Source organism: Pagrus pagrus (genome assembly GCF_965226575.1).
Source record: "Pagrus pagrus genome assembly, chromosome: 11".
Classification (NCBI taxonomy): Eukaryota; Metazoa; Chordata; class Actinopteri; order Spariformes; family Sparidae; genus Pagrus; species Pagrus pagrus.
The window spans coordinates 4,050,947-4,076,727 of NC_140195.1; the positions used below are offsets into that span (position 1 = coordinate 4,050,947).

Here is a 25,781-nt window from a genome sequence, read left to right on the forward strand (position 1 = left end):
AAATACACAAGTACAAGTACCTCAAATGTGTACTTACTGTACTTGAGTAAACAGTTACATTCCATCACTGGTATTGAGTACTTTCCTGATAATACCGCTTATTAACACACATTCTTAGTGTATTACTTCTCCTGTAGTTGTACTCTGCGGTATCCGATTACTTCCTCTTATAGCTGCTCTTACATCAATGACTCGTGGCCTCTCCCCCTCCACGCGCACGTGCGGTTTGTCAGATTCTTCTACACTCGTACGCATGCGCGGTAGACGTAGTGTCATCATCAACCATCCCAGAAGTTATCCACCAGTACCGTGGTACCCCGAGCAGCTGCCGGATCAACGTGGGACCCGTTGTCAAGAGAGAGGACGCCACCGGTCGAGTCTCACTCACTCACTCGCGCACGCCGAACCGAACCGAGCCGGACACAGCCGACCATCCCCGGGTCCCCTCCACGGTGAGTGAACGGCTGAATAGTGGGGCTACCAACCGCCCTGCGCGCGGGGTGTCGAGACAAAGAGGCTGCCGCTGAATGAAGCGGCTCCTCTCCTCACATCTGAACTTGGGCTGAACGAGCGGTTAAGTTGTTAATTAGCTAATTTTAATTAGCTAGCACCGTTAGCTTTGCGAGTTTATCCGGTCCGCCTGTCGCTGTTATTTCCCCCCTTCATTACGACAGGACGCACATGATTCAAATAAGTGGTTTTATAGGGCAGTGTGAGTCGACGTAGCTTCAGTCCGTGTGGCGTGATGATGCTGCCGCTATTTTTTATTAATACATCCTCACATGTAGTTCACCGAGGCTGCCCGGTGAGCACACCTGACAGCCCGTCCCCCTCAAGGTCAGTGGACACAGAAGACCCAGACCCCGGGGTCGGGGGGGGGGGAGTAGGTGGTCATCATCAGCCGCAGCTTTGATTCCCACTCGGCGCTGCGATGCATGTGACCGCCGCCTCTCTGCGGTGTTATCTGTCCTGGGCAGAGCTGAATGAGCCTCACATGCTGGCTGTTTTAAGGGTCAGAGCTCAATGGAGGGATCACACGACAGACACACGCGTTGCCTCCCGTGCAGTCCCCATTGTCCCTAAACGGCCAGAGCTGCTTGTCTATTAATAATTGTGTAACCAGGGGGGGTTGGAGGGAGGATGTAGAGGCACAGGACCTGGCTTCATGCAAACTTTGTCCACTCTGGTGAGTGGATGAATGCATCAGCTCCAGAGGTGTCGTCCCCTGATCTCTGATCTCTCTGGAGGACTGAATATTTCCCTCTGGATGTCAGTAAAACATCTGTAGAGTCGAGTTTGAGATCTTTACAGAATTGTACTCAAGAGCAGTAAAGTTTTGTTTAGTTTATTACGTGCTCAAAATTTTGACACAAAGATTTTCATTTTTACTGCAAAGGAATGTCCCAAATATAGTTTTCAGTCTCCTCGATTTCTAATAATAGATGTTGGTATCGGCACTGAAAAAGCCACATCTGTCGACCAGTAGATCTTCAAATCTGGGGGTGTTATGTAGGGATAGACCGATTATAGAGGCGGATATTCAGCTTTTTTATTAAATAAACAAATGTGCTACTTCTGGCTCTGATGCATCACCCTCGCCCACAACCATATCCGATTGGTAACACAGCGCAATCAATATCCTATAAACACTGAATAATCTGAATCTGCAAAGTTACTAGTAGCTAAATTTAGTATAAAATACCAGTATCAGACATGTTCGAGCTTGGCTGTAAGCTGAAAATACACTCGAAGGGGCCTCATTACACAATCTTTATGGTTTTTCCCAATCTTTATTGTTTCGGCTTGCCATTGACTCAAGTTCAAATGCTTCTTAACACGAGTGTACCTTCACCAGTGCTGACTCGTTGCTCTCCTGGCCTACTATTGTTGGTGTGGTTGTTGGCGGGTGTCCATAAATCAGTAAATGTGGGCAGTGTAGCAGAAACTGTGGAAATCATGATTAAAGATGCAGCTTTATAGTTGAGTATGAGTGGAGTAGGCGCTTTGTAGATTTTTGATTGAATGTAAGAGATGCGACATAAAATATGAAAGCAGATAATGAAGAGTGTTGGTCAAGCCTGAGGCTCCGAGGAAGGGGCCGCAAATGACTGGAAATATGTCAGTGGTGTGTTCTCTGTTACTGTGTGTGTGTGTGTGTGTGTGTGTGTGTGTGTGTGTGTGAAATGCAGCTTGGTAATGATTAAAACAGAAAGCCACAAGTAGATCCAGATGTTGGGCGAGTTTATGTCTGAAGTTGTTAGTCTCTGCCAGGCCTCATTCATTCATTCATTTATAGGCTTTTAAATCCCAAAGGTAACCAGCCACATTTCAGCATTTTTAGAGATTAAACTGGGTTTGGGGATAAGAGGAAAGAGCCCTCAAACCATAGTTTTGATTGGGTCCAAGAGGGAATTCAGACCTGTTATCCACATCTGTCCTGAGTGAACCGATCACAAGTGGACAGCTTTACGCTCATTCAGGTCTCACCTGGCATTAACATTGATGGATGACCACTGGAACAAACATATCTTCATGTGTAATGTTTGCCGAAATAAGAGGAAGGCCACAAAGGTTAAGAATTTGTTGTATACATGTTGCACAAAGTTTATAAACTTTCTCATAACTCAACAACTCACAAAATGTAGTTGTTTTTTTAAGGGAGTCTGGGGACTTTCTCCAATGGTTAGTGTTTACAGTATGTTCACTGTCAATAAAATGTTGCCTTCTCTCATAAACTCAGTTTAACATCTAAATTGCTAATTGCTAAGACATAGAAGCAGACAAGCTGACACTTCATACAATGAAAGAAACAGTTAATGTTTTGCATTTACTGCCGAATTTCCACGCACAGATAATTTCGAATTTGCTGTGGCTGTTTTGCAAATTTTAAGTGTCTCCTCATGTTACAGCTCTTAAAATTAAGGGAGTGTGTTAAGGGTGTGTTGTTCACAAACGTCTACTGTTAACACAGACAGGTTAGGAGAACCTAAACATGTAATCTACATGACAGACAAGGAAATTAGACAGCGTGTAATCCATTCTGCCTGTTGTTTAGGCTTCTTCCAGTTTAACAGAGGATGTCAGTGTAGTTGGTGGTCCTTCAATGGGGCCCCAGACACACTTCCAAAAGAATGTGCTCACACACGTGGACCACCTCCGAATGCGGTCTTAATGATCGTTTTTCAAATGTGTCCTCATTGCGTCTTGTGGGTGTTCACACCTGTAATTATAGCGGCCCGCTTGTGATCAGATGACCCAGAACGCATGTTAGAACCAGGTCTGAACAACCTCTAAATCTATCTACACTTGAAGACTTAAAACAAATATACAAGTAACCAAAACCTGAGCAGCTCGGTGTCCTCAAGCGGGCGTCTGCATGTGTGTCTGCATGTAAAGGCCAAGCACAGCTGCACACGTTTGAGCCAGGGTGGTTGCAGGGTTATATGTGCGCGCCATTTGAGTGCACTCAGGATTACAAGTGTGTGTGTGCGAAAGGGATATATGGGGCGGCCTTAACATTAGTTAATGAGGTTTAAGTAGAGCTAATTTAGTGCTAATCTAAGTATTACAAAGCCATTGAGCTGCAGAGAACACATTTGTAATGCTCGCTGATAAGAACTAAATTGTTTGAGTGGCCTTGTTTGATGCATTTAAGCCAACTCAATGTTCAGTGTTGTTTTTTTGATTATTATTTAGCCTCTATTTAACAAGATTAGACCCGTGGATCTCTTTTACAAGGGAGAACTGGACATAAATGCCAGTAACACAACAGTGAATTACAGAAAAACGCATGAAAATAGTCAAATATTATCATTTGCACACAGACAACCTGGACTCACAGGATTTAACCATAGCTTTAAAATTGTTCAGTGGTATAAATAAATGTTCCCGTGATGTTCTTTTATCATTCTTTATTTCTGGGTAGGAAAAAATTTCACAGTGTCATGGTGACTCTGTAAAATGACACCCATTCATGGAAGGAATGAAAGGTTTCTTCCTGCCTTCTTTCTGCCTTCCCACTCATCTCAGGTTTTCTAAGCGAGGCTTCAGCATCCTGTCTTTTATGTGCTACTACTTGGAGATTTTGGGAATTCCATTAGGACAAAGACAAAGCATCTTTAATAATGGCTGTGACAGCGTTTCCCCTGGTGTTGAACCCTGTAATGATTGGGAATAAAACGTAGGTATATGGGGAACTTGGGGTTTCCCAAAACTTGGGATTTCAGGTAGCTCTGGCCCCTCAACACACTTTGGTAAAGGGAGCGTTTGTTGCTGCAGAATGAATGGCCTCATTCATAACTCCTTCAGGAGTTGTCCTGCTTTGCCTGGTGCCCACACACACAAACAGACGCTCTCACACACACACACACAAACGGTCAGATACCTAACTGAGCTCAAGCACAGAGAGAGCAGTGGGACCTCAAGGGAGATGGCAGCATAAATCCATTCCCACTGGTGAAGCCTGCTTCACATTAAGCCCAAAGTGAATATCGTATTCCTCCTCTGTCTCTTTCCATTTTAACCCGTGGTGCAGCTGATGTGGGTCTATCTGTGTCTGACAGACAAAACTCCTGAGAGCTTTCGAACCCACTTTGTGCTCCATGGGGCCGGCTGTACTTGAACTCCTAAACAGGACATATTTGAATCACACCCATTGACCTTTCGCTTAGCCCTGCCCCCACTGAGTTACTTTTGGTAAGCTTGTCAATAACTCTGCTCTCACCCAGCACATACGCAGTTTACTAGGCTTGCAACAGTCGTGGGTGTTGTCACACATAGTGGGACATAAACGATCACAGTAGTGCCTCCCACACCATTGTTTTGCCTTTTTTTTTGTTTGTTTTTAAAAAGAACGGAAATAAGTCATGTATCAGTGGGTCTTTCTTTGCTTATCAACCCCCACATTAACTAAATAAAGAACTAAATTGACAAGGAGCCGCGTGCCTTGACAAAAAGCAAACATTACAGTGTTGAAATAACAGTTGTACTTAGCTAGCTAATTAAGATAACATCCCAAGTATGGACTTGATAATATCATGCTAAAGCTACATGTTCCAGGCAAAATGTCAGCATCAAATATGATAAGAAAACACTTTAGATTAGTCTGCTTTTTAATTCTAACAAAATCCTGTTTGGCTGATTAGATCATTTCTTTGTGCAAGCAAAGACAGAGCTGCTAATGCTAGCCTAAACACATAGTATAGCATAGTAGCTTCCTGGACTCACTTCCACACAGTGGGAAAATACTGTCAGAAATACAACCTGTAACCCCCAAGAGATGTATTTGGCTCATCATATGCGCCCACTTGGCCTCAAAGTAAAGCTGGGTTAGGTTACTACAGTACTGTAGTATATTGGATAATGGCTCTTTGGGAACAGCCAATTGAATTTAGGACCACAGTCCAAAATAAATACATTCTCACCGTGGTCCTAAGTGCTGTATCGTAGGCAGCTGGACTTGTTTCAGTTTCTTAAAGACGTTTCACCTCTCATCCAAGAGGCTTCCTCAGTTCTAACTCAAATCCCCTTAGTGTTGAATGTCATGTTGTCATGTTGTTTTTCAGTTTCCTCAGAAGCGTAACTTTATCTTGTGCTGTCCTGCTAAATTCGGATTCATTTTGCAACCAGGAGGATCTAGTTACGGCCCACTGTACCTCCCCTCCATTTCCCACCCCGTGAGTACTTGAGATGGCTGATTTTGTGCTGACAGCTTGGGCTTTGGATGACCTCACTGGTCCCAAGTTCATGGGCAGCTCCTGGTCCAGAGTCAGTCCCGGACAAGGTCACAGGTCGGTCAAATGGAAAGCTAGGTGTAAGGACGTTAGAATAAGGAAAAGTTATTTGACTCAGTTCAGTTGTTTTATATGTGGCCATGCAGTTAATGGGTAACTTGATGGTAATTCCACTTTTTTAATTTTATCACATAACTCATTTGTCCATTAATCTGCTTTTTAATTTTTTCAATTACTCGTTTGTCCTGCTCAAGGTGACACCTTCAAATTTCTTACTTGGTCTGAGAAAAAGTCCAAACCTCAAAGGGTATTCCCTGTTGTTGCTTTAAAATGATCTTAAATAATGACTTGATGATCAAAACAGTTGCAAGTTAACACCTCTGGCTAAACTAAGCTAGCATTTCGAAAGGCTCTGAACCCCAGTCTCGGTCGTCAGTGAAGGGGGAGACTCGGATCGACTGAGGTCACTATCGCTGCCGTACACATCGGCCATAAGAGACACTGTAGTCACATGAGGGAAATGGGAAACGTTGCCAGCCTGTTTAAACCCATTGACCCCTGGATGACTGCCAGCTGTTATATGTAGGCATTACCATGGCGGACACAGGCAATGCAGAAAAAGTCAGAGGGAGGGAGCAACAATCTGAGCTTTGAGAGGGGCCGGGGGCCGTGGAGGTCGGGGTGCCTGGGTTTGAATGCATTTTTTGAATGTGTGAAGTGGGCGTGTTTAAGCTGAAATAGGGTGTGAAGTTGCTCTTTAACTCAGACTAACAATGTGTTCGGTTGCACTGAAGTGTAGATAGTGGAAGTGCTTAAGAGAGGGATATATTTAATTATAATTGACATCAGTTCCATTGACAGGCCACATAAAAGCCTTAACGTGAGCCTCAGTAAGACCTTATCTTTCAGCACCAGTTTGTTTTGAGTAATACAGGCACATGTTACGATCGTCTATAGTCCTAGTTTGAGGAACAGTCATTAACTTCATTTCAACATCATAACTTGAATTATGACACAATGATAGCTACGCTCTTCCTGATCTCTGCCGGCACACATTCTCATACATCAGCACATATAAACGTAACGAGGGCTTGTAAAAAGATATACGTTTGTGTTTGCCCCATTTTTCCTTGTGTGACCTAAAAAGAGGTTTTACGACTGTGCATGATCAGATCACTGAAACCAGCAGTGAAGTTGTTGCAACACTGTTCTGAGGCACAGTATTCATCTTGGTAGTAGGTAAAGTTTGGGTGTCTGGGCAGGTTGTTTTCCTTCATTCTATACTTTGCAAAGCAACTTGTTTTTTTTTTTGTGAGATGGCTGCTTTTGTTTTGGTTACTTTAGCCACGTTGTGATGTGTGGCGGTGGTTAATACCTTTGTGCAGTAACTGGTGGTAGCCATCTTGTTAGTGGGAGTGGCACCCACTGATTGAAGTCTCGCTTTTATGTAGACTGTGTGATTCAGCACGACAGTGACGGACTTGTGATAGCTGAACACCCTATTGCATTCCTGAAATTGAACATTTTTAAGGGGGGAGGTGTTATGACCCCAGAGGTCGTATAGGTTTTGTCTCTCTGCTTAAATAACCCTCTGTTACCTGAGTGTGTGTGTGTGTGTGTGTGTGTGTGTGTGTGTGTGTGTGTGAGATTGGTTGCAGGTGTGTTTGAGTGATTGAAGGTTGTCCATGGAGCTGATTGGTTCCTGCCTCGAAGCCAGGAGTTTAAAGGCCGGCCCTTGCCAGTTCCTGTGGGCTCTCCTCTCTTAACCAGACTACCAGCATGTTCGTTTGTGTGCGAAATGTTTTTTTTTTTAAAAATAAAACCTTTATAAATTCTTCGCTGCTGGTGGTGCTTGGGTGATGGGAAGAGGGGAGTCTCATTTTCATGTTGCGCCAGGGTCTCCCGTAGGCCCTGGTCGTTATAAAGAACACAGTGCAGAAAACGATGCTTAGAGTGATTTATAATTAGCACATTTTGAGTGAAGTTTACCTTTTTTTTCACTGATGTCATTCTAGACAATAAAGTTTGTTGTTAAACTGTAAAATATCTTGCCTCCATTTCATATTTTTGTCCCAAGTGTTTAATAACCCCATTTGAGGGATCACTGCAAAAAAATGTGTGTACATTGGCTGTTTATATTGATATCAGAATTTCTTGTTTTGTCCATCCAACACTCTGAAATCCAAAGATATTTATTTTGTTATCACATAAGAGAAATGAAATGGAGGGCAGCCTTGAGAATGAACTAAAATCTAACTTCAAAAAGTGTGTTTTGTAATTTAGTGAATGCAGTCTGGAGTTTTTCATGTCTGAACTAATGGAGGACTTGCTTCATAGTCCCTCCTGTAGTCATCACATTCTTTCACAGTACAGGAAGGCCAAGATGCCGCCGAGGTCAGGACCTGGCCATTACCGTACTGTTGGTTCACTTAGCCCTGATGTTAAGTCAACACTTTTGGACTTGTTTTTGCAAGTAGGTCTAGTCTGAACAGTGTTTGGATCAATGCCACATAAAGTAATATATTTGTTTTTTATCTTCTAAAATCAAGGCATCAATGGAACAGATGAAAGGTTGAGTGACGGCAGTACAGACAGTGTTTGCACAAGCATGATGTGAGTATGCTTGGCTGTGTGTTGGTGAGGTCACTGGAGGAAGAGCTATGTGGCAAACAATTCTGTGAGAAACACGAGAAGTCCCACACATCTTGGCCAGTCTTACTCTCTGGCCCATGGCTGACCTGTTGATACACACAATTCACACCCTTCTAAAGGTTTCAATAAATTAAAGGCCAAGGCCACGGTGTCGAGGTGTCGGAGTAGGATGACATTAGTTGTGATTTAATCCCCACCCTCCAGGATTTCAAGGGTGGTCAGTTGCTTATCTAGTGATGGTGAGGGAGGGAAAACAGAAAATAATGATTTCCAATATTTTGCTCTATCTGCTGGATAAAATGTTTCTGGGCTGGGTTCCTGGCTCACTAGACATTAATGATATCATTTCTGTAATGCACAGTCTGATGCGTGTTTAACGTTGTCAAAGGGTATATTTCAACCAAAACAATCTTTTCCTAAACCTAACAAAGTATTTTAGTCCCTGAACCTAGTCAAGTATTTTAGTTCCCTTAACTTTACCAAGCATTTTAGTTCCCTAAACTAAACTTCCTCTAGATGCAGTTTTACGTTGCTATCTCACTTGATCCAAGTAGTAAGTGGCAGATGAATTGATGACAGTAATGGTCAGTGGAAACCCTACAATCCACACACTTGACAGTCTGTGGGGATTTCTGTGGTGCTGCTGTTGGTGAGGAGTCTGACTTCTGCACAGGATCCAACACTGAAGACCGTCCAACTCAAAGTTATCATATGACTGTGAGGGTTCACGTCTAGGTCTGTGCTGCGTGTTAGCCAGCACCAAAGTGTGTTAACTGACACCACCAGAGGAGACGAGTATTGAGGAAGTGGAACTTCATATGCTCGTGCACATTTCTGGGTGTGCTGACAGTTTGGTTTTCTGAAGTCATCAGTGCGACTGTTTGTTGGTTTTGAGCCCTGCACACGTCTGCATTTGTTGACTAAAGTCAGAAGTGTTTGACCCGGATTACGTGGTACACAAACTCAAAAACAGAGAAGCTGTCGCTGTTATACTGTATACATGTAAATCATAAATGAATAGAAGGAAGTGCACTCTCTTTGTCTGCGTTGATACTAAATTCTGGTGAATCCAATCTTTTTTTTCCAGTGTTGCAGTAATCATTTAGTCACGGGGAACTTTTCACAGCTCATCATGACTGTGCAGTCTGCTGTAGTTCATTGTAAGTTTCGGACTCTCCTCACGAGTCTGTGGTTTAATGTGTGTGTGCAGGAGAGTTCATGTCTAGCTATATGATATTGAGTGTGTTGCAAGGTCAAATTATTTTTGTGCAGGTAAAACTGGAATGTGCTGGCCTGAATATGAAGGTTTCCTTTCCAGGAATTGTGATCTGTTTTAGTGTGTGGAGTAATGTAACCCTGCTAAGCTCATTAAATGAAATGCAGAGAGCAGTCCAACAGGGACTGTGCAAGCTCTATCTTTACCTACTACTCTTTAACCTGAGCTCCTGCAGTTTTGATTCAGAGCCAAAGCACTCGTGTAATGACTCTTACACTATAACTACATGTGACTTAACGCACCATTTACTTATTAATTTGATATGGCTAGGTGTTAGAAAATGAGAGCCTCAGTTCATCATTCACTCAAAGTCTGGTTCAATCCACCAACTCCTGAGAAACACATGAACATGTTTTCCAACATGCGCGTGTTGCCTTAAATAAACACAGCTCCTGCTAATGTCAGCAACAAATTCCACTCTTAGAAATGCAGCATGAACCTTCAGGGAACAAGAGCAGAGATGCTACGTCACACAGCAAAGAGCCATGTTTAATAAATGAAGCTACTGTTTAGATCATCATTCAGTAAATAGATGAAGATTGATCACATCTTTTCCCACAAATTTGTTTTGCTGTAAGTAATAAGAGCAGCATTGTGTTACTTTCGGGAAAAACTTTTTACAATCAGTCACAAGTTGGGTTTGTAAATTTTTACAGAAGTCCCAGAAAAGAAAATGCAGATCAATGCCAGTTTTCATCCACTTATGTCATGCAAATACCTGATATTTGCATAGTTGGGTGCATTGAAGAAAAACAGCAGGTTCTGCTAATTTTCCAGTTGGGTGCCTTTTAAAACACAGCAGAAGAAGTGGGCGCAACGAGATGAAGAAATGAAATACAAACAATGAAAACCATGTGGAAAATGTGACAGAATGATGGGATTTATGTCCGTTTCATGTATTAATTTGAGTTACAGTCTCCTCGTCACACAACTGAGACATGATGTTTTCATTATTCAGTATTAAATGACTTTAAAGTCACATGCTTTATATTTATGTTATGTTTGCTGATGAATGATGGTTTTATCCATCGAGTATCCTCAACATCTCGGGTCGTCTTAATTCTCCATGGGATGCCCTGATAGAAGATTTACCTCCGCTTTGTCATTTGGTGCTGGCAGGTAGCATACATTCAGATCATGTTTGTTGGTTTTACATACGAGTTCTTGCCAGAGTCACAGGACATTCAGTCCTTTTGTGCACACTGGATAAACCTTAGCATCGAGCTACACAAATCGCTACAGAGATAGATGATCCTTCTCAGTGGGTAACTGCTGAAAACCCTTTAGTATTAAACATTTTTATTGAACATTAATAGCAAAGTCGTCAAGATGTTCCAAGTGTACAAGAATGAACTGAACCTTCCTGGAAGGAAGGAAGTAAATGAAAGTTCACTATTAAAAGAGAATGAATGCAAAACCACAATGCGGAAACTGTTGCCAGTTGCACATCAGATGACAGGAGACGAAGTGTTATCAGAGGAGAAAAGCGGGGCTACAAGAAGTCCAGTGTAAATCGTTATACATATATGTGTCTTTCGTGTGTAAATTAAATCTGCCACATCTGTCGGTCCTTGTTTGTTTGCAAACATTGTTTGTGGAGGAGAGACGGGAAATAAGGAGAAAGAAGTGAAAGCTGTCAGCAGCCCGATCTGTCTGCACCCTGTGAGTTCAGCCAGGGTTAACCAGCCACTGAAACAGGCTCACTGTTGTAATGATTTTCAGAGCATTGTTGTTTAGAGCATGATCCAGGTTAAATGCCTGACTTGACTGGTCATCACTTAATACGAGGCCAGCTGAATCAGTATTTTAGGACATTTGGTTTGTCAGCTCCACCCCGAGCAAAATTCTCTTTTTGTCTTACATGATAGCATTACTCAGCTTTCCTTCAAATCTACTACAGATTTCATGTGAAGTGCCAGTGTGGTTTGTGGTTTTGCATCCAAAAGGCCATGTAAGGTAAATGGCCCCAAACAGTAGCACAGTGGATGTCAGCGCCGGCCATAAATAGCTCAGTTATGTGCGCTCCAAGTGGGAAATAGGACATTTAGATGGATGCATTCATTGAAGGAGAAGAAGCTGTTTTGGCAACAGTCTATAAAATAGTTTATAAAACAGCTGAGTTTGTACAGAATTTGACATAAAACAGTTTGATCACAACGCTGAGGGCTGAAGCAAGTTAGCAGATATGTTGTAGTCTTTAGGGGCTGTTTTGTTGTTTTTAGTGAGTTCTGCCTCAAAGAGCGAACAAATAAAATGTGACGTGTACCAAACGTTTCCAGGAAGCCTTTCTCTGAGTGTGTAATGACACACTTTTCTTGTTAATTTCTTTTATTGTAATGCAAGAAGTGAGTCATCAGGTTCCTTCAAATGTTGGCCAACACCAACAGGTATTGTCTCATGTTATGTTATGATACAGTAAGCAGGAAATTGCACCTCATTTTACAAGAGAAAGGGCAGAGCCTTGACAGCCTGCTCTTGTGAGTAGAGGTGAAGCTCTTTCAAACAAGTTAGCCAGCTTCTAGTTTGGAGGATTTGCTGTCTCACATTAAAATAAGGGTTAGGGTTTTGGACTGTTGGTCTGACAAAACAAGACACATGATGATGAAACTTTGGGCTCTAACCAGAGCAAATGATCAAGTAATGGTGTGTCTCATTTTGTCACCTTTCGCAATAATTTTTCAAAGAGAGAGGAAGTGAGTCAGCGATTGTGACATAACGTGAATAAAACTTTAAGACATTACTTTGTCCATGAACATTTCTGCCAGAATCACGTAGACAGATTTTCATCAAAAATGGTGGTTGTTGACATACTGTGCATTTAAGTAAACACATTTTTGTAAAGTTTGTATTAACATTTCAAACTGTTAAGCACCTTGGTAATCAATCCTCCTGCAGCCTTTACAAAAAGTACAGGCTGTACCTTGGTGTGATGAGAAAGGCTTTTACTTACACTGGTTAAAGTGAAAGTTCATATAAAGTTTAGCATGTTTCACTGCCACTCCCATCTACAGTGGGAAAATGAGGAAATAATTTACACCAAAGCACTCAGGGTCCAGTCTTTGATTATCAGTCTGTAAGATAAATAAGCCAAATGTTTGTCTACCTCTGGTATGTTGGCATGCGGCCCGGGCCCGGCACAGATGCTGTTTCTCACCATGATAGCACTTGGCGATAAGATTTTAAGAAATATTCCCAAAAAATGTTTTTCTGCGTGTATTGACTTCCCCACTGTACTCCTCCTCTCACTCCTCATTCCTCTTTTTCACCATAATTCATCTCTTAGCTGACGGCAAATTAGATAAAAATGCTGAGAAGTGTGAAAGGAGGATTTATGGTTGTCCTTCACCTCCTTAAACCATCTGTATTGACTTTAACCAGCTCTCTGCTCTGTTTCTCCCACAGGTTTTAACTCCTGACCAAAGTGCACCTGCTGCAGGATTTTCTTCTCCTCTGCACTTAGCTGTCCTCCAGCAGCTGCAGCTGATATCGTCGTCTTCTTCGTCGTCTTCTTCCTCGTGAGCGGACATGCCTCCAGCGATGGGTGGGCCCCAGGGGTACACCCCTCCAGAGGGTGGCTGGGGCTGGGCGGTGGTGGTAGGAGCCTTCATCTCCATCGGCTTCTCCTACGCCTTCCCCAAATCCATCACTGTGTTCTTCAAGGAGATCGAGATCATCTTCGATGCCACACCCAGTCAGGTGTCCTGGATCTCCTCCATCATGCTGGCTGTCATGTATGCTGGAGGTGAGTGGCATTCATTATTCTGTTTTGTCATGAATTGAAGTGGTCGTATTCAGAATGGATCGAGCTGCCTCTGCCAACACTTATAATCTGTGAAAAGATTCAGTTAAAGTTCAAGCATCTCCACAACCTTCCCCCAAAATATCTGAGGAGTTTCCTCTTTCAAATCCAACAGTAGCTGAGCATCATCAGCAACATTTAAAAGCTTAAGGCACACGCTTAATAACTGTAATTAGCAGATATGAACATAAGCATATAAGTGAACATAAACAAAAGAGCAGCAGGCAGATGGATTCTGCAGTGAATACGACATCAAAACAAACGCAGAGGCTGCGCAGCTTGTAGCATTTGTGGTTGATGCAGCAGTTTACAAAGAAAATGACAGAAAAATTAAACAGAGAGATTTTTCTGCAGTGGGTTTTACAATCTGCAGATGAAGCTTCTTAAAAACAGGGAAAGTTTCCTTTTAAAGCTCTGTCTTTTGTTTTGTTCACCCTTCACTGAAGCAAAACCAAATACACACAAACCTCTTTTTTCTCTCTCTCTTTTTTATCAGTCCGTCATCTCTCCGGTTCAGTCACAGCTTGAATAACACTCAGTGGATATGAAAACAAGCATTGGGACACTTTGGTCCTGTTGTAATCCATCTAAAGCTGCAGGAGAACGGCAGGTATTAGTGTTAGACAAATGGAAGACATGACTTGATAGATGAAAACTCAGAGGATCCTGAGAGGGACATAAATGTCTGGATCAGTCATGGCAATCCAAATAATAGCAGTCAAGATATTTCACTAAAAAAGTGCTGGTGGCGCTCGAGGAAACGTATAGAAATCACCAAAGTTAGTGGGATACATCCTCCAGGAAGCATTAATGTCTGTTATGTTTAGATATATCAGTCAGGAGTGAAGTGGTCGACTGACATCCCTCAAACTCAACAGAGGATGGTCTGCTGCAACTAAAGAACTGGTGATGCCTCTAAAATGATTTCAGCACAGTCAGTTCTTGCACTAAGTTACCCTTTCATTGGCACTGCCTTTCCATTTACATGTTGAGGCTGGATTAAAGAGAGAGAGGCTGATGCAGTTTCAGGTTTGGTCAGGTTTCAGATCAGGTTTCTCTCTTTGTCTCAAAACTCAAAGCAACACCTTCCCTGACTCAAACACAGCCTCTCTCTCTCCAGTTTATTTAACCAGCAAATCCTACATGTAAGACATCACGGCCCCATTTTCTCTCTCTCTCTCTCTCTGTCAGTTTAAAACTCTGCATCTAAAAATGGTATCTGCTCCTTCCACTTACTCATTCATCGTCGTCAGAGCTGCGTGCCAGCCTGCAGCCTTACTCGGTAGGTTTATTCGGTTAGGAGAGGAAACTGCTGAGGGAGGAACAGAGGGGAGGAGTGTTGCATAACAGCAGCCAGATGTTGGAGTAGTTTCTTTTTTTTTCCTTTTTTTTTCCTCTCTCTCCTGTTTCACAATTATCTATATCACCAGTTAATGACATCATCGTGCCTGCTTGTGCCTGTGAGGTGAAACGGGGCAAAACTTACCATAACCGTTACTCACTGGTAACACATGAGGCGCAGCACGTACGTACTTCCACAAAGGTACAGAAAAAAAACAAAACACACGGGGCTGGATGACGTCAGAAGCAGCTGACTAATGCTGTGAGCCGGTTAAAAGTGCACACACACTCTGCACGTAGTGTAGGTAGAGGAAAAAGAAGATGTGTGAAGACAAGATAGTAATTTCCCCCCGCATGTTTATTAGTTTCAGGAAACAAACTGCAACAAGAGGAAGGAGTTGCATCATTTTCAGCTGCTGCTAGTTAGTCAACACTGTAACAGACTAACAATTGACACAGGATGAAAATAAAGAACAACAAAAAATAATATTATAATAATATTAGAAAGAAAAGGACCCCTTCAGTTTAATTTAGCTTCTTGTTTTCTCCAGTGTGATATAGTTAAAGATATTTCTGACCATAACAAGCATAACAGAGGACCAAAGATATCATCTTATTTCAAGGTTCATTTATTTTTTAACACCGGGGTTGAAAAGCAAAACTGAGTCTCTTCATGCTACAGAGCAGAAACAACATACATACTGTAAGTAGTGGTAACCACCTTGGCTGATAAAAATCTGTCTGACGTGACTTAGTAAGAAATGTTCATGGACGAGGTATATATTTAACCTTTCTTCACATTATGTTTAGTCATGCTCGTCAACTTCCTTCCTCACTCTGACGTATAACCTGATGTTTTCCTGGAAGCTATAGGGGCATTCAGCTGTAAAACACACACCCCTACTTTAAATAAAATGATGGATTTCTCTGGGTTTCAACACTGTTGGAAACATTTAAGACAATGGAAGTACAAAACTCAACTGAGGTCTTTTTGATTTCAGAAATGCAATATATTATATTTTAAAGTTTTTCAAGAAAAGGACGTGACCAAAACATGTGAAAACCGGATTATTGCTGCTAAAATCTGATGAGTAACTGTGACATAAAGGAGAGAAAACTGTAGGAACTGAAGCTTGTGGTTTGTGTTTCAGCAGTGTCGCTCGAGCTCAAGTATTTTGCATATTTTTGCATGCATTTAGGATTACAGGAGTGTGTGAGAGAAGGTCTTTATTTCTATCAGTGGTCTTCTTTGACGTGTTTAATCCAACAGAAGTTCACACCTTTTTGACACCTGATCAAAAGACTGAACATTTTCCAAGTATTTGACAACTTTTATTGTCAGTATCTTCAGCCCACTCTTCACCACTTCTGCTTGAGTGAAGACAAAGTTGAATGAAGAAACACTTTCAACATTGTTTTGTGTGTTATTTTTCATGCCCGCTGACTCTGCTGTCATTTCAACAGGGAGCATCTTTCTCTGAATCGGCAGGATGTAGGGCGAGAAAAACAAACAGGGGACCTTCTGTTTCTTTCTCCCCCCACAGCTCAGTTACTTGCTTCAGTACAAAAGCACAGCAGTAAATCAGTATTGGTGCCAAGTGCCTGATGTTTGTTCATCTTTTTAAAAAATCCGCTTGTCATGTCGAGTTAAATTTGGTGTGTTAAACAGAGTTCTTTGTGATGGCCTACTGTTGAGGAAATAAACAGGATGCTGTATGTTATGTTTTTTTAGCACTCGTGTAAATACTTTTGTGGAAACTGTCAGAAAAGAGTAATTATTACATTTGGAAGGAAAAAACACTGACGTATGTAACTGCAGTGAGTGATGATTCAGTAGTTTTGCCAGTAGAAATAATTCTGTAACGCGTAAAGTTCACAAGGTGCCTCACAGATAAAACTAGAATGCCAATGACAACACTGATCTCAGGAAATGGGGAAAAAATGTCCCTAAACTTTGCAACTTTGGCAGGAGCTGTGGATCTTTATCCTCTTTTTGTTTTTTGAGGAACCCCGGTGCCAATTTTGTTCCTTGGCCGTAGTTCCTACAGCAAAACAATCTTGGGAACGAGGTAGTCTTTTTTTTGTACGGCCTGTGAACGCCAACAAAGGAAAATGCAGATACAGAAACACTCAGATCACACTAAAAGTGATCTGGAATAAACCTCACAAGAGGATTATTTTAAAAAAACGTGGCCCTCCATTTGCTCCTCAATGACCTGATCCTCAAGTATCACAAACACAAACCTGTACTGTAACTTTTTAGCTGTTCAAATGTCGGCCGTTTCGTCACTTCATGTAACTCTGGTCACCACTTCTGAGTGGAAGTGCTGATCCGGACTTCTCTTTCTGACTTTTTTTTCAGTGATCTGTGTTTTTTTTTTCTGTTCTTGTGTGTTGAAGAAAGAGTGAGAGTGTGAGAGTTTTTGCATGAGTGCACATCAGATTGTTTTAATATAATAAGAGCTCGGAGTCTCAGGATATTGATATGATTAAGCCCTGAAGTGGCCTGCAGAGGGAGAGCTTGGATTTATGCCAGTTCACTGAATGAATGAAAAAAACAGAGTTACATGAAACTATTGTTAAAGTTGTTTCCCAGCGGCAACTTTATTAAACACCTGTGCAATGTAATATAATTAAATCAAACTTTTCTGCCGTGAAGTCTACTTTTATGATTATAATCGAGCAGAGGTGGCAAAAGTACACACATTCTTTACTCGAGCAGAAGTACAGGTACTGAAGAACTGATTCAACTTCAGGTACAGGCTCTGAAATGTACTCAAAGTACTCAGTATCAAAGTAAAATCTATCCCTCTGAAGGACTTTTACAGGCCATTTCTGTGCAAAGCTAACTGAAGCTCACATCCCAGCTGTTCCTAGACACACCACAAAGATAATTGATTGTTGAGTCTCATTCTCAGGACCTCAAATAACCACATTTTGGGTTGGTAAAGCATCCTGAGCAGCAGCCGAGTGAGAAAATAAGAAAATCTCTGCAGATACAAGACACCAACACGCCGTTTCTTCCCGTTCCAGTCTCCCTCGCTGTCTGTTTCCGTCCTCCTGCTGTGTGTGATGTGCACTGATTGGTTGAAATCATAAATAATCTATAGTTCCCCTCAAATGCATTCAAACTAAAGTAACGAGTGTTTTGAAAATGTGAGGAATAGAAAGTACAGATATTTGCAGATAATTGTAGGGAGGAAAAGTCAAAAGTTGCCAGAAAAACAAATACTCAAGTAAAGTACAGACACCTTAAAGATACCTTACCTGTACTTAAGTACAGTAACAAAGTATTTGTACTTTGTTACGTCCCAGTTCTGCAAATGAGAGCTGTATTGATCTTCTTGTCCAACTCTCTGCGAGAAAGGGATTATGTGTATCATCCAAAATGTCAAACCGCTTGTTTATGGAGGCTCTGCCCAGATGGACGGATGTTGCTCTGCGTGTAATGTGACGGGTGGAGAAATGTGATGCATTGATCTGTTGGGGCAAATCCAATCAGCTGTTTCTCCTGTCCGTCTTGTGGTTTGTTTCTGGGAGGTGTGACTCATCACCAGCTGCTGCTCTCCCTCTTTTCCCTCAGTCGGCCTCTGAATCTGATCAGGAAGAGTTTCTGCGTAATGAAATTAACAAAAAAACAAGTATTGGGTGTTTGCAATTGTTTTTATAGAATAAAATCTTAATTCGATTTAGTAATTGTAAGAAGCAGAAGCGTCTGTGCTAAAATTAGACTCAGGTCGGCTCCTCACAGCTGGGTTCGCTCTCGACATGTGTTTTTCTCACTCGAGGATGCTGCGTAAGAGTGAAGCCGAGGACGAGTCTCCTCCGATCAGTGTTGTTCTTTCTGTCTCGGAGGGAGAAAGAGAGCAAATGATGGAGGGAGGGGGGAGAACTAATCGTTTATATAATATCTCTGAGAACACTACTCACTGCCCTCTTTGTGTTTTGCCAGACCGCAACAAAGACTGTCACTCCTGATTTATTAATGCGAGCGTGAGTGTTGAGTGGATGCAGATTCATTCCTGTCCTTGTACAGGTTCTCTTCTGTTCAGCGCCGAGCTCCAGTGAGCTCAGAAAGAATGCTGAAGTCCGGTGTGTGTTTTCGGGTCGAGCACGAGCCCACCCCCCCCTCCCGTGCACGTTTTGTTTAACATGGAAACCCACCAACCCCGAACATGGAAACCCACCAGGACGGGCTCGGTGCCAGCTGGTCAGACCCCTCAGTGACAGACACAACACAGAAACTATAGTAGGTGTCTGAGGGAGGTATTTAGCGAGTACGTGAATGAATGCTCGTGCATCCAGAGCGCCCCCGGCTACTGTGGTCGGCTGCCAAGTTTCAAGGGCAGAGCCACCATGTGAAGGGCCCGGGCTGGTTGTGAGGAAATGGATGCCGGCTGAGAGCGACCCGGTTGAGATCGAGGAGTGAATCTACAGTGATTAATCATATTTTATAGATCTGTTGTTTTGGTGTGCCTCTCGGTGTCCACTATCTTAGCCGTCACACATAATCAACCAGTGATTGTTTCCCCTTTTCATGATTAATTAAAACATGTTGACTATACAGTCTCGAGAAGAGAATAGTGAATGTGAGTAGGGCTGGGTATCGAACTTCAATACTCTCTCTCTGATTTGATTCTCCCAGACTTTATTTTCTCTCCAAGAATAAAACAACAACATACAATTCAAAGATGACACATCTGGCTTACTGGTGGTCTGCAGCCACACCTCCAGACTCGCATCCTGTTTGAGTTAAGGCGATCAACTGAGTGGAACCGGAGGAAACTGCGATTAGTGTTGGAGATGATGGGCTTATTTTCTTTTTCAAAGATCCTCAATTGAATTGTTTGGGAGGAGGGTTTACTCTGGACAGATCTGAGAAACCAAACTGTATTTCTCTCTTTTGTTGTTCTATCTTTTGACTAACTGATTGATCGACTAATTGTTTCATCACTTCACATTATATTCATCGGTCAGGCCTGAGGACTGATGATTCACTCCTCCTGTCAGTCACCTCCTGACTGTTCATGCAGGGCAGTTGCACACAGAGCTGCTGTATAGACGCTGCGGCCTTTACTTTGTATTCACATCCAGCAGAGCCAGTGTCAGCCTCCATCCATGTGAAGGCCCATTCAGAGCGAGGCTGGCACGCAAGCTGAGACACGTGGATCGCCTTGACTCTCCTCTTTCCTCCTCCTCCTCCTCCTCTCTCCTCGTCCTCTCTTCTCTTCTCTTCCCTCCTTCTTCTCTCTTTGTCATTTTTCTTCTTGTGTCCTCTCTTCTTCCTCTTCTTCTTTGTCTTCTTCTCTTCTCTTCTTTCTTTTTCTCTCTCCTCTCCGTCTTCCTCTTCTTCTTCTTCCTCTTCTTCTCTACTGTTCTCTTTCTTCTTCTTCTCTTTCTTCTTCTCTTCTTTCTTCTTCCTCCTCTCCTCTCCTCTCCTCTTCTTCTTCCTCTTCTTCTCTTCTTTCTTCTTCCTCCTCTCCTCTCCTCCTCTTCTTCCTCTTCTTCTCTTCTTTCTTCTTCTCTTCTTTTTTCTTCCTCCTCTCCTCTCCTCCTCCTCTTCTTCTTCTTATCTTCTCCTCTCTTTCTTCTTCTCTTCTTCGCCTCCCTATTCATCTTCTTCTTCTTCTTCTTCTTCTTCTTCTTATCTTCTCCTCTCTTTCTTCTTCTCTCCTCTCTTCTCCTCCCACTGACATGTCACATGCCATACATTGTACCGACTGACTCCCTTTCCCCCTCACCCTTTCATTCTCCTCTCCTCTCCTCTCCTCTCCTCTCCTCTCCTCATGTAACATCCATGCAACCAGTGGTGTTGTTACACAATCACTCATTGTCCCTCTGTTTATGATTCCTGCCACCACAGCTCCACCTGTTGGTGAACAGTCGACATGGTCAACTGATGTAATCACATTAAATGTTGCGTTAGTACAGTTTACAAGTCTTTTAGCTTTCTTTATTGATTAATCTGCAGGTTTTATTTTATTTATCTAATAATTTATTGGTCAATAAACTGTCAGTAAATAAGAAAAATGCCTCTTAAGCTCTCTTAATGTCCGAGGTCACAGTTTATTTCTACATCTCCAATAATGACGATTATTTCAACAACTCAACACTGCTGTGGTGTCATTTACTTTACTTGACTTATCACTTCTCCGCCTCTCCTTTCTCTCCAGGTCCTATCAGCAGCATCCTTGTGAACAAATTTGGCAGTCGACCAATCATCATCCTCGGCGGCTGTCTGGCAGGGTCCGGTCTGGTGGCAGCCTCCTTCTGTAACACTGTGCAGCAGCTCTACTTCTTCATAGGAGTAGTAGGAGGTCAGTAGTTCACCCATACACACATACAGTACATACAAAGTAGAGTGTGAGTTCCCCACATGTCATTTTCTATGTTTTTACAGCAACAAGAGACATTTTGTTTGGCGTTTCTACATCTTCTCCTCATCAAACCCTTCTTTTCTGTTTCCTCCCTCCAGGTTTGGGCCTGGCGTTCAACTTGAATCCAGCCCTCACCATGATCGGTAAATACTTCTTCATACGTCGGCCCATCGCCAACGGCATCGCCATGGCAGGCAGCCCCGTGTTCCTGTCCACGCTGGCTCCTCTCAACTCCTGGCTGTACGATGAGTTTGGATGGCGAGGCAGCTTCCTCATCCTGGGAGGACTTCTGCTCAACTGCTGCGTGGCCGGCTCCCTCATGCGCCCCATCGGACCCAAACCTCAGCCGCCGAAGCCCGACACGGAGGCGGGCGAGGACAAGGCAGTGGATCAGGCGAAGCCGCAGCAGAAGAAGACAGTCATGCAAACCATCAACTCCTTCATCGACCTGACGCTGTTCAAACACCGCGGCTTCCTGCTGTACCTCAGCGGCAACGTCTTCATGTTCTTCGGCCTCTTCGCTCCGCTCGTCTTCCTCTCCAATTATGCCAAGAGTAAGGACATCAGCAAAGAAAAGGCAGCCTTCCTGCTGTCAGTTCTGGCCTTCGTCGATATGGTCGCCCGGCCCTCCATGGGCATGCTGGCCAACACCAAGTGGGTCCGGCCCAGGATACAGTACTTCTTCGCCGCTGCGGTCCTCTACAACGGAGTGTGTCACGTGCTGGCGCCGCTGTCAGTCGACTACACTGGTTTTGTGATCTACGCCATGTTCTTTGGTTTCGCTTTTGGCTGGCTGAGTGCGGTGCTGTTTGAGACACTGATGGACCTGGTGGGAGCTCAGAGGTTCTCCTCAGCCGTGGGGTTGGTCACTATAGTGGAGTGTGGGCCGGTGCTGCTGGGCCCACCGCTGACAGGTAAGAGATTGAACATGCATCACTGGGAAAGGGAGGGCTGGAAGGTTGAGAGACGGGTCTCAGGGAGTTTTTAATAAAATTTTGATCTGGACTGTCGTTTGAAAGTTAAACCTTAATCGTCCCTCTCTGTTTTGTGCACCTGCAGGTAGTTTCTATACCTACTACCACCACTACGACTACACCTACGTCTCCTCCGGCATCATCCTCATTGTCTCGAGTGTGATCCTCTTTATCGGAATGGGCATCAACTACCGCATGTTGCATCGAGAGAGGAAAGAGGAGGAGAGACGAGAGAGGGAGGAAGGCAAGGAGGAGCGCACCGCCATGTTAACGCCTCCCTCTCCAGTAAAATCGGACGGGGACAAGGAGGAGAACTCGGCACCGGCGGCTGTCACACAGGATGAGGTCGCCAGGATGGACGAGGACACTGTGTAGAAAAATGATGAGGAAAAAAAGGACTTGAGAAAGACGCATCATACACTTCTTCGAAACACACAAACGCTGCAGTACAACCTCACACTGTCTTTATAGAGAGATATAAACCCTCGAACACAACCCTGAAGCCATAGAAGCACTTAACTTTTATCGATATAAAGTGAGACCTGCTGCTGTGACGTGAAGATTACCCGAGTGTAAAGTTCGTCGAGCAGCGTTGAGACCTCTGGTTTTGGTATTTGACGTGCCTTTTGGTAAACTCAAGTCCTCCAGGAGCACCGCTTAATAATATAAACTCCAGAACAAGACGCACAACAGACAGAATGACTGTAAGATAACAAATCAAGTTAAATAATGAGGACTTTACTCTCAGGGTCTTGAGCTGCAGTAAAGTTTCAGAACCTCACACACACACAGAAACAGTTTTTTGTTGCAGTAGTTTCCCCTCACATAACTACATATTTACACTTTGCGTTGATTCACCCTCTCAAAGGGCTGGACATAAATTCACATTACTGCCAGCACAGTAAGTCTGTTCACATGCTAGTGTAGGAGCATGGAGTCGAGAGCTTTTTCAGGTTTTTCTGCAGAGAAGAAAACAAAAAAAAAAAAAGAAACTAATCTGGAGGTTCACCAACACAAAGGGAGTAGTTTTTAATGTCAGCAGTCGTTACATATTTAACTCTTAGTGAAGGACACCTGGCACAAACGTGGAGCTTAAAAATACAAAGACAAACAGCTAGAAGGTCGTGACGCTAGCCGTGTAGAAGACACCACTGTTAACGGTGTGCTTGTACATAAATCTGTGTGCACTTTGTGTGTGTTATTTTGTATCATACACCCTCCAACCAGAGCAGATCACTGTGCGTGGTTGCGTCGACAAAGACACATTGGGACAATAAAAAAAACAATAACGATCACACGGCGACGCCTCCCCCGCCCCACAGATGTGTCCGCTGTGCGCCCAGCAGGGATGAGACCGCTCGCAAGTATTAAATAACAACACACGCTGGTTCTGGGTGAAACGAGAGAGAGAGGGAGGTTGTGATTGTACCAGATCGATTGGGTTTTACCTGGTGTGTGTGACCAAGCCCGGCTGTGACGCCATAGTAGGAACCAAATCTCTGAATCGCACACCAATCCTAAAAATGTCATCATTTCAGATCACAGGCCTCGCAGTATCCTAGTGTTGTTTTTTTTAAAATTGTGAATAACACTTAGTTTAACAACTAGTTTACAGTTATATCAGCAAACCTTTGTAAATTTAAAAAAGAGATCTATTTTAGCTCGCTGTATAATGACAATCTGACAACAAGTTAATCTTTTTAATGGGAATTAATGTGTTTTGGATGAAAGCAGGAGTGTGTGTGTGCGTGTGTGTGTGTGTGTGTGTCTGTGTGTGTGAGAGAGGTGTGTGTGTGTCTGTCAGCAGACAGTTTTAACTGTAGCCAGGTTTCATCATTTCATGTTTCACGTCATTCAGCCGCTGCAGCATCAACACGTCACGCAGTTTTCTCTCTGAACTGTACAGAATGTGTCATATCAGATCAGATCAATAATGTTTGAGTTTAAAATCGATCAAAGACGCTCATTGATTATCCATCGATCAATGACTGGGTTTACTGCCCGCATGAACTGAAGACTTCAGATATCCCCCCTGGATAAACTTCCCTTATTTTCTCTTTTGGGGAAAGTAAATGGAGGGTTTTTTTAAAACATTTTACTGTTAAGATGCTTAAACTTTAATATTTTATTCTTCTAAATTATGCTTCATGAAGGAAAGTTCACCTGTTTTTTTTCTACAGACTTCGTTTAAAGATTTACACTTTGATCATTTCTTGAAGTGGTCGTAACGTCTGCTCTGAAATACTTTGAATCATTGAAGATTTCCCTCCTCACAGAGAGAAAACGTCTGCAGACCCGACATACATCACATTTTCCGTTAAGTGGGGATGTAAATGAATGTGTTGAAACGCGTGTTACGTTCACTTCTGGTAATTAAACTGACCAAATGTATTAGACTTTGAAAGAATTAATGACAAAGTGTAAGTTTTGTAAAAGTGATTATTTTAGCAGAAGTCTTTTTAAGGTATTGTTGGTATCAATGGGAGAATAGTTCCCCTCAGGTTGTACCCACCTGTGTCCACCTGTCTACGGACACGAAGGTGATCCGACAGGTCCATGTTTGAGGGACGGGCCTGCTGCCTCACTGTGTCCAGTGTTATTCAATGGGAGAGTTTCTTTTTTGACATTTATTTTACCTTTTTGAGGTGAGCATTTTGAAAATGAAAGGTGATACTGAGACTAAACCATGTCATTGAAACCCTGAATGTGAGTCCTTTACAGTGCAGGGGTTTTTTAAAAACTGTATTGTTTGTCCACAGCAACTTTGTGTTTAAAAAAAGAAAAAGAAAGAATCCCTGAAGAAATACTTGTATTAAGTTTCTGGAAAATAACGTGACTTTTTATTTTTATTTTATTTTATCTTATCTTAGTAGTGGTAGATGTTTTTTATGTGTAAAGTGTTTTCATGACTGGTGAGAGAATGAATAAAAAAAGTGTTTTTGAAACAAATCTCATTGCAATTTGTTTTGTCCCGTTACAGATGTTACAAATACGGAAAGGAATCACCCGAACACATTACAATAATTACACTTTATAAAATTTATTACAGCGGTTTGTCACTAAAATATCTGTTTTACAGGAATAGTGGTTAAACTACCACGCTAGCAGCTGGTTAGCTTAGCATAAAGACAGCGAGATGATAGCTGGCACTATCTGAATAAAGCCAAATCTGTCTCCCAGCACGGGAAAGCTCAATAATTGATATGATATATATTATTTGTTTAATTTGTACTAAAAATTAGGTGTGAAAATGACAATTTATGTTTCTATTGGCCGACTATTTCTTGGATAAGCTTTAATTAACGTTAATCAGCTAGCTGGAGCCTTGCTGGTTAGCAACAACCTTAGAAAAACTCACATTGTTTTTACACTTTATTTTACATTGTGCTTATTTTCAATGGGGGCAGAACAAAGCTAGCTTAACCATTTGGCTGTACCTGAGCCTGGCACTGGTATGTTACCATCATCATTCACAGACAGCTACGAGAGTGGCATCGCTCACCTGATAAGACTCTCTGCAAGAAAGCCAGTAAGTGTATTTCCCAAAAAAATGTTAAAAATACTTTTAACAACAACAATTGTAAAGGAGAAGTGGTTAGGGAAGGAAGCTGTTTGGCCACCATTTCAAAC

General features: G+C 42.6%; 1 protein-coding gene across 1 annotated transcript; it reads left to right on the forward strand.

Annotated features, from left to right (window-relative positions):
- Positions 1–285: 285 nt before the first annotated feature.
- Positions 286–25,100, forward strand: LOC311265524 (monocarboxylate transporter 1-like). Its single transcript, XM_084367272.1, has 5 exons — positions 286–452; positions 13,063–13,402; positions 20,974–21,117; positions 21,276–22,091; positions 22,237–25,100. The coding sequence occupies exons 2-5, from the start codon at positions 13,186–13,188 to the stop codon at positions 22,524–22,526; spliced, it is 1,467 nt and encodes a 488-aa protein (XP_084223398.1). The 5' UTR covers positions 286–452; positions 13,063–13,185; the 3' UTR covers positions 22,527–25,100.
- The last annotated feature ends 681 nt before the right edge of the window (positions 25,101–25,781 follow it).

Bases quoted from the DNA above. Each gene is read 5' to 3' on its own strand.
- LOC311265524 (XM_084367272.1), top strand. From the start codon at position 13,186: ATGCCTCCAGCGATGGGTGGGCCCCAGGGGTACACCCCTCCAGAGGGT. The intron at 13,403-20,973 runs GTGAGTGGCATT...CTTTCTCTCCAG, and splicing joins GGCTGTCATGTATGCTGGAG to GTCCTATCAGCAGCATCCTT. The intron at 22,092-22,236 runs GTAAGAGATTGA...GTGCACCTGCAG, and splicing joins GCTGGGCCCACCGCTGACAG to GTAGTTTCTATACCTACTAC.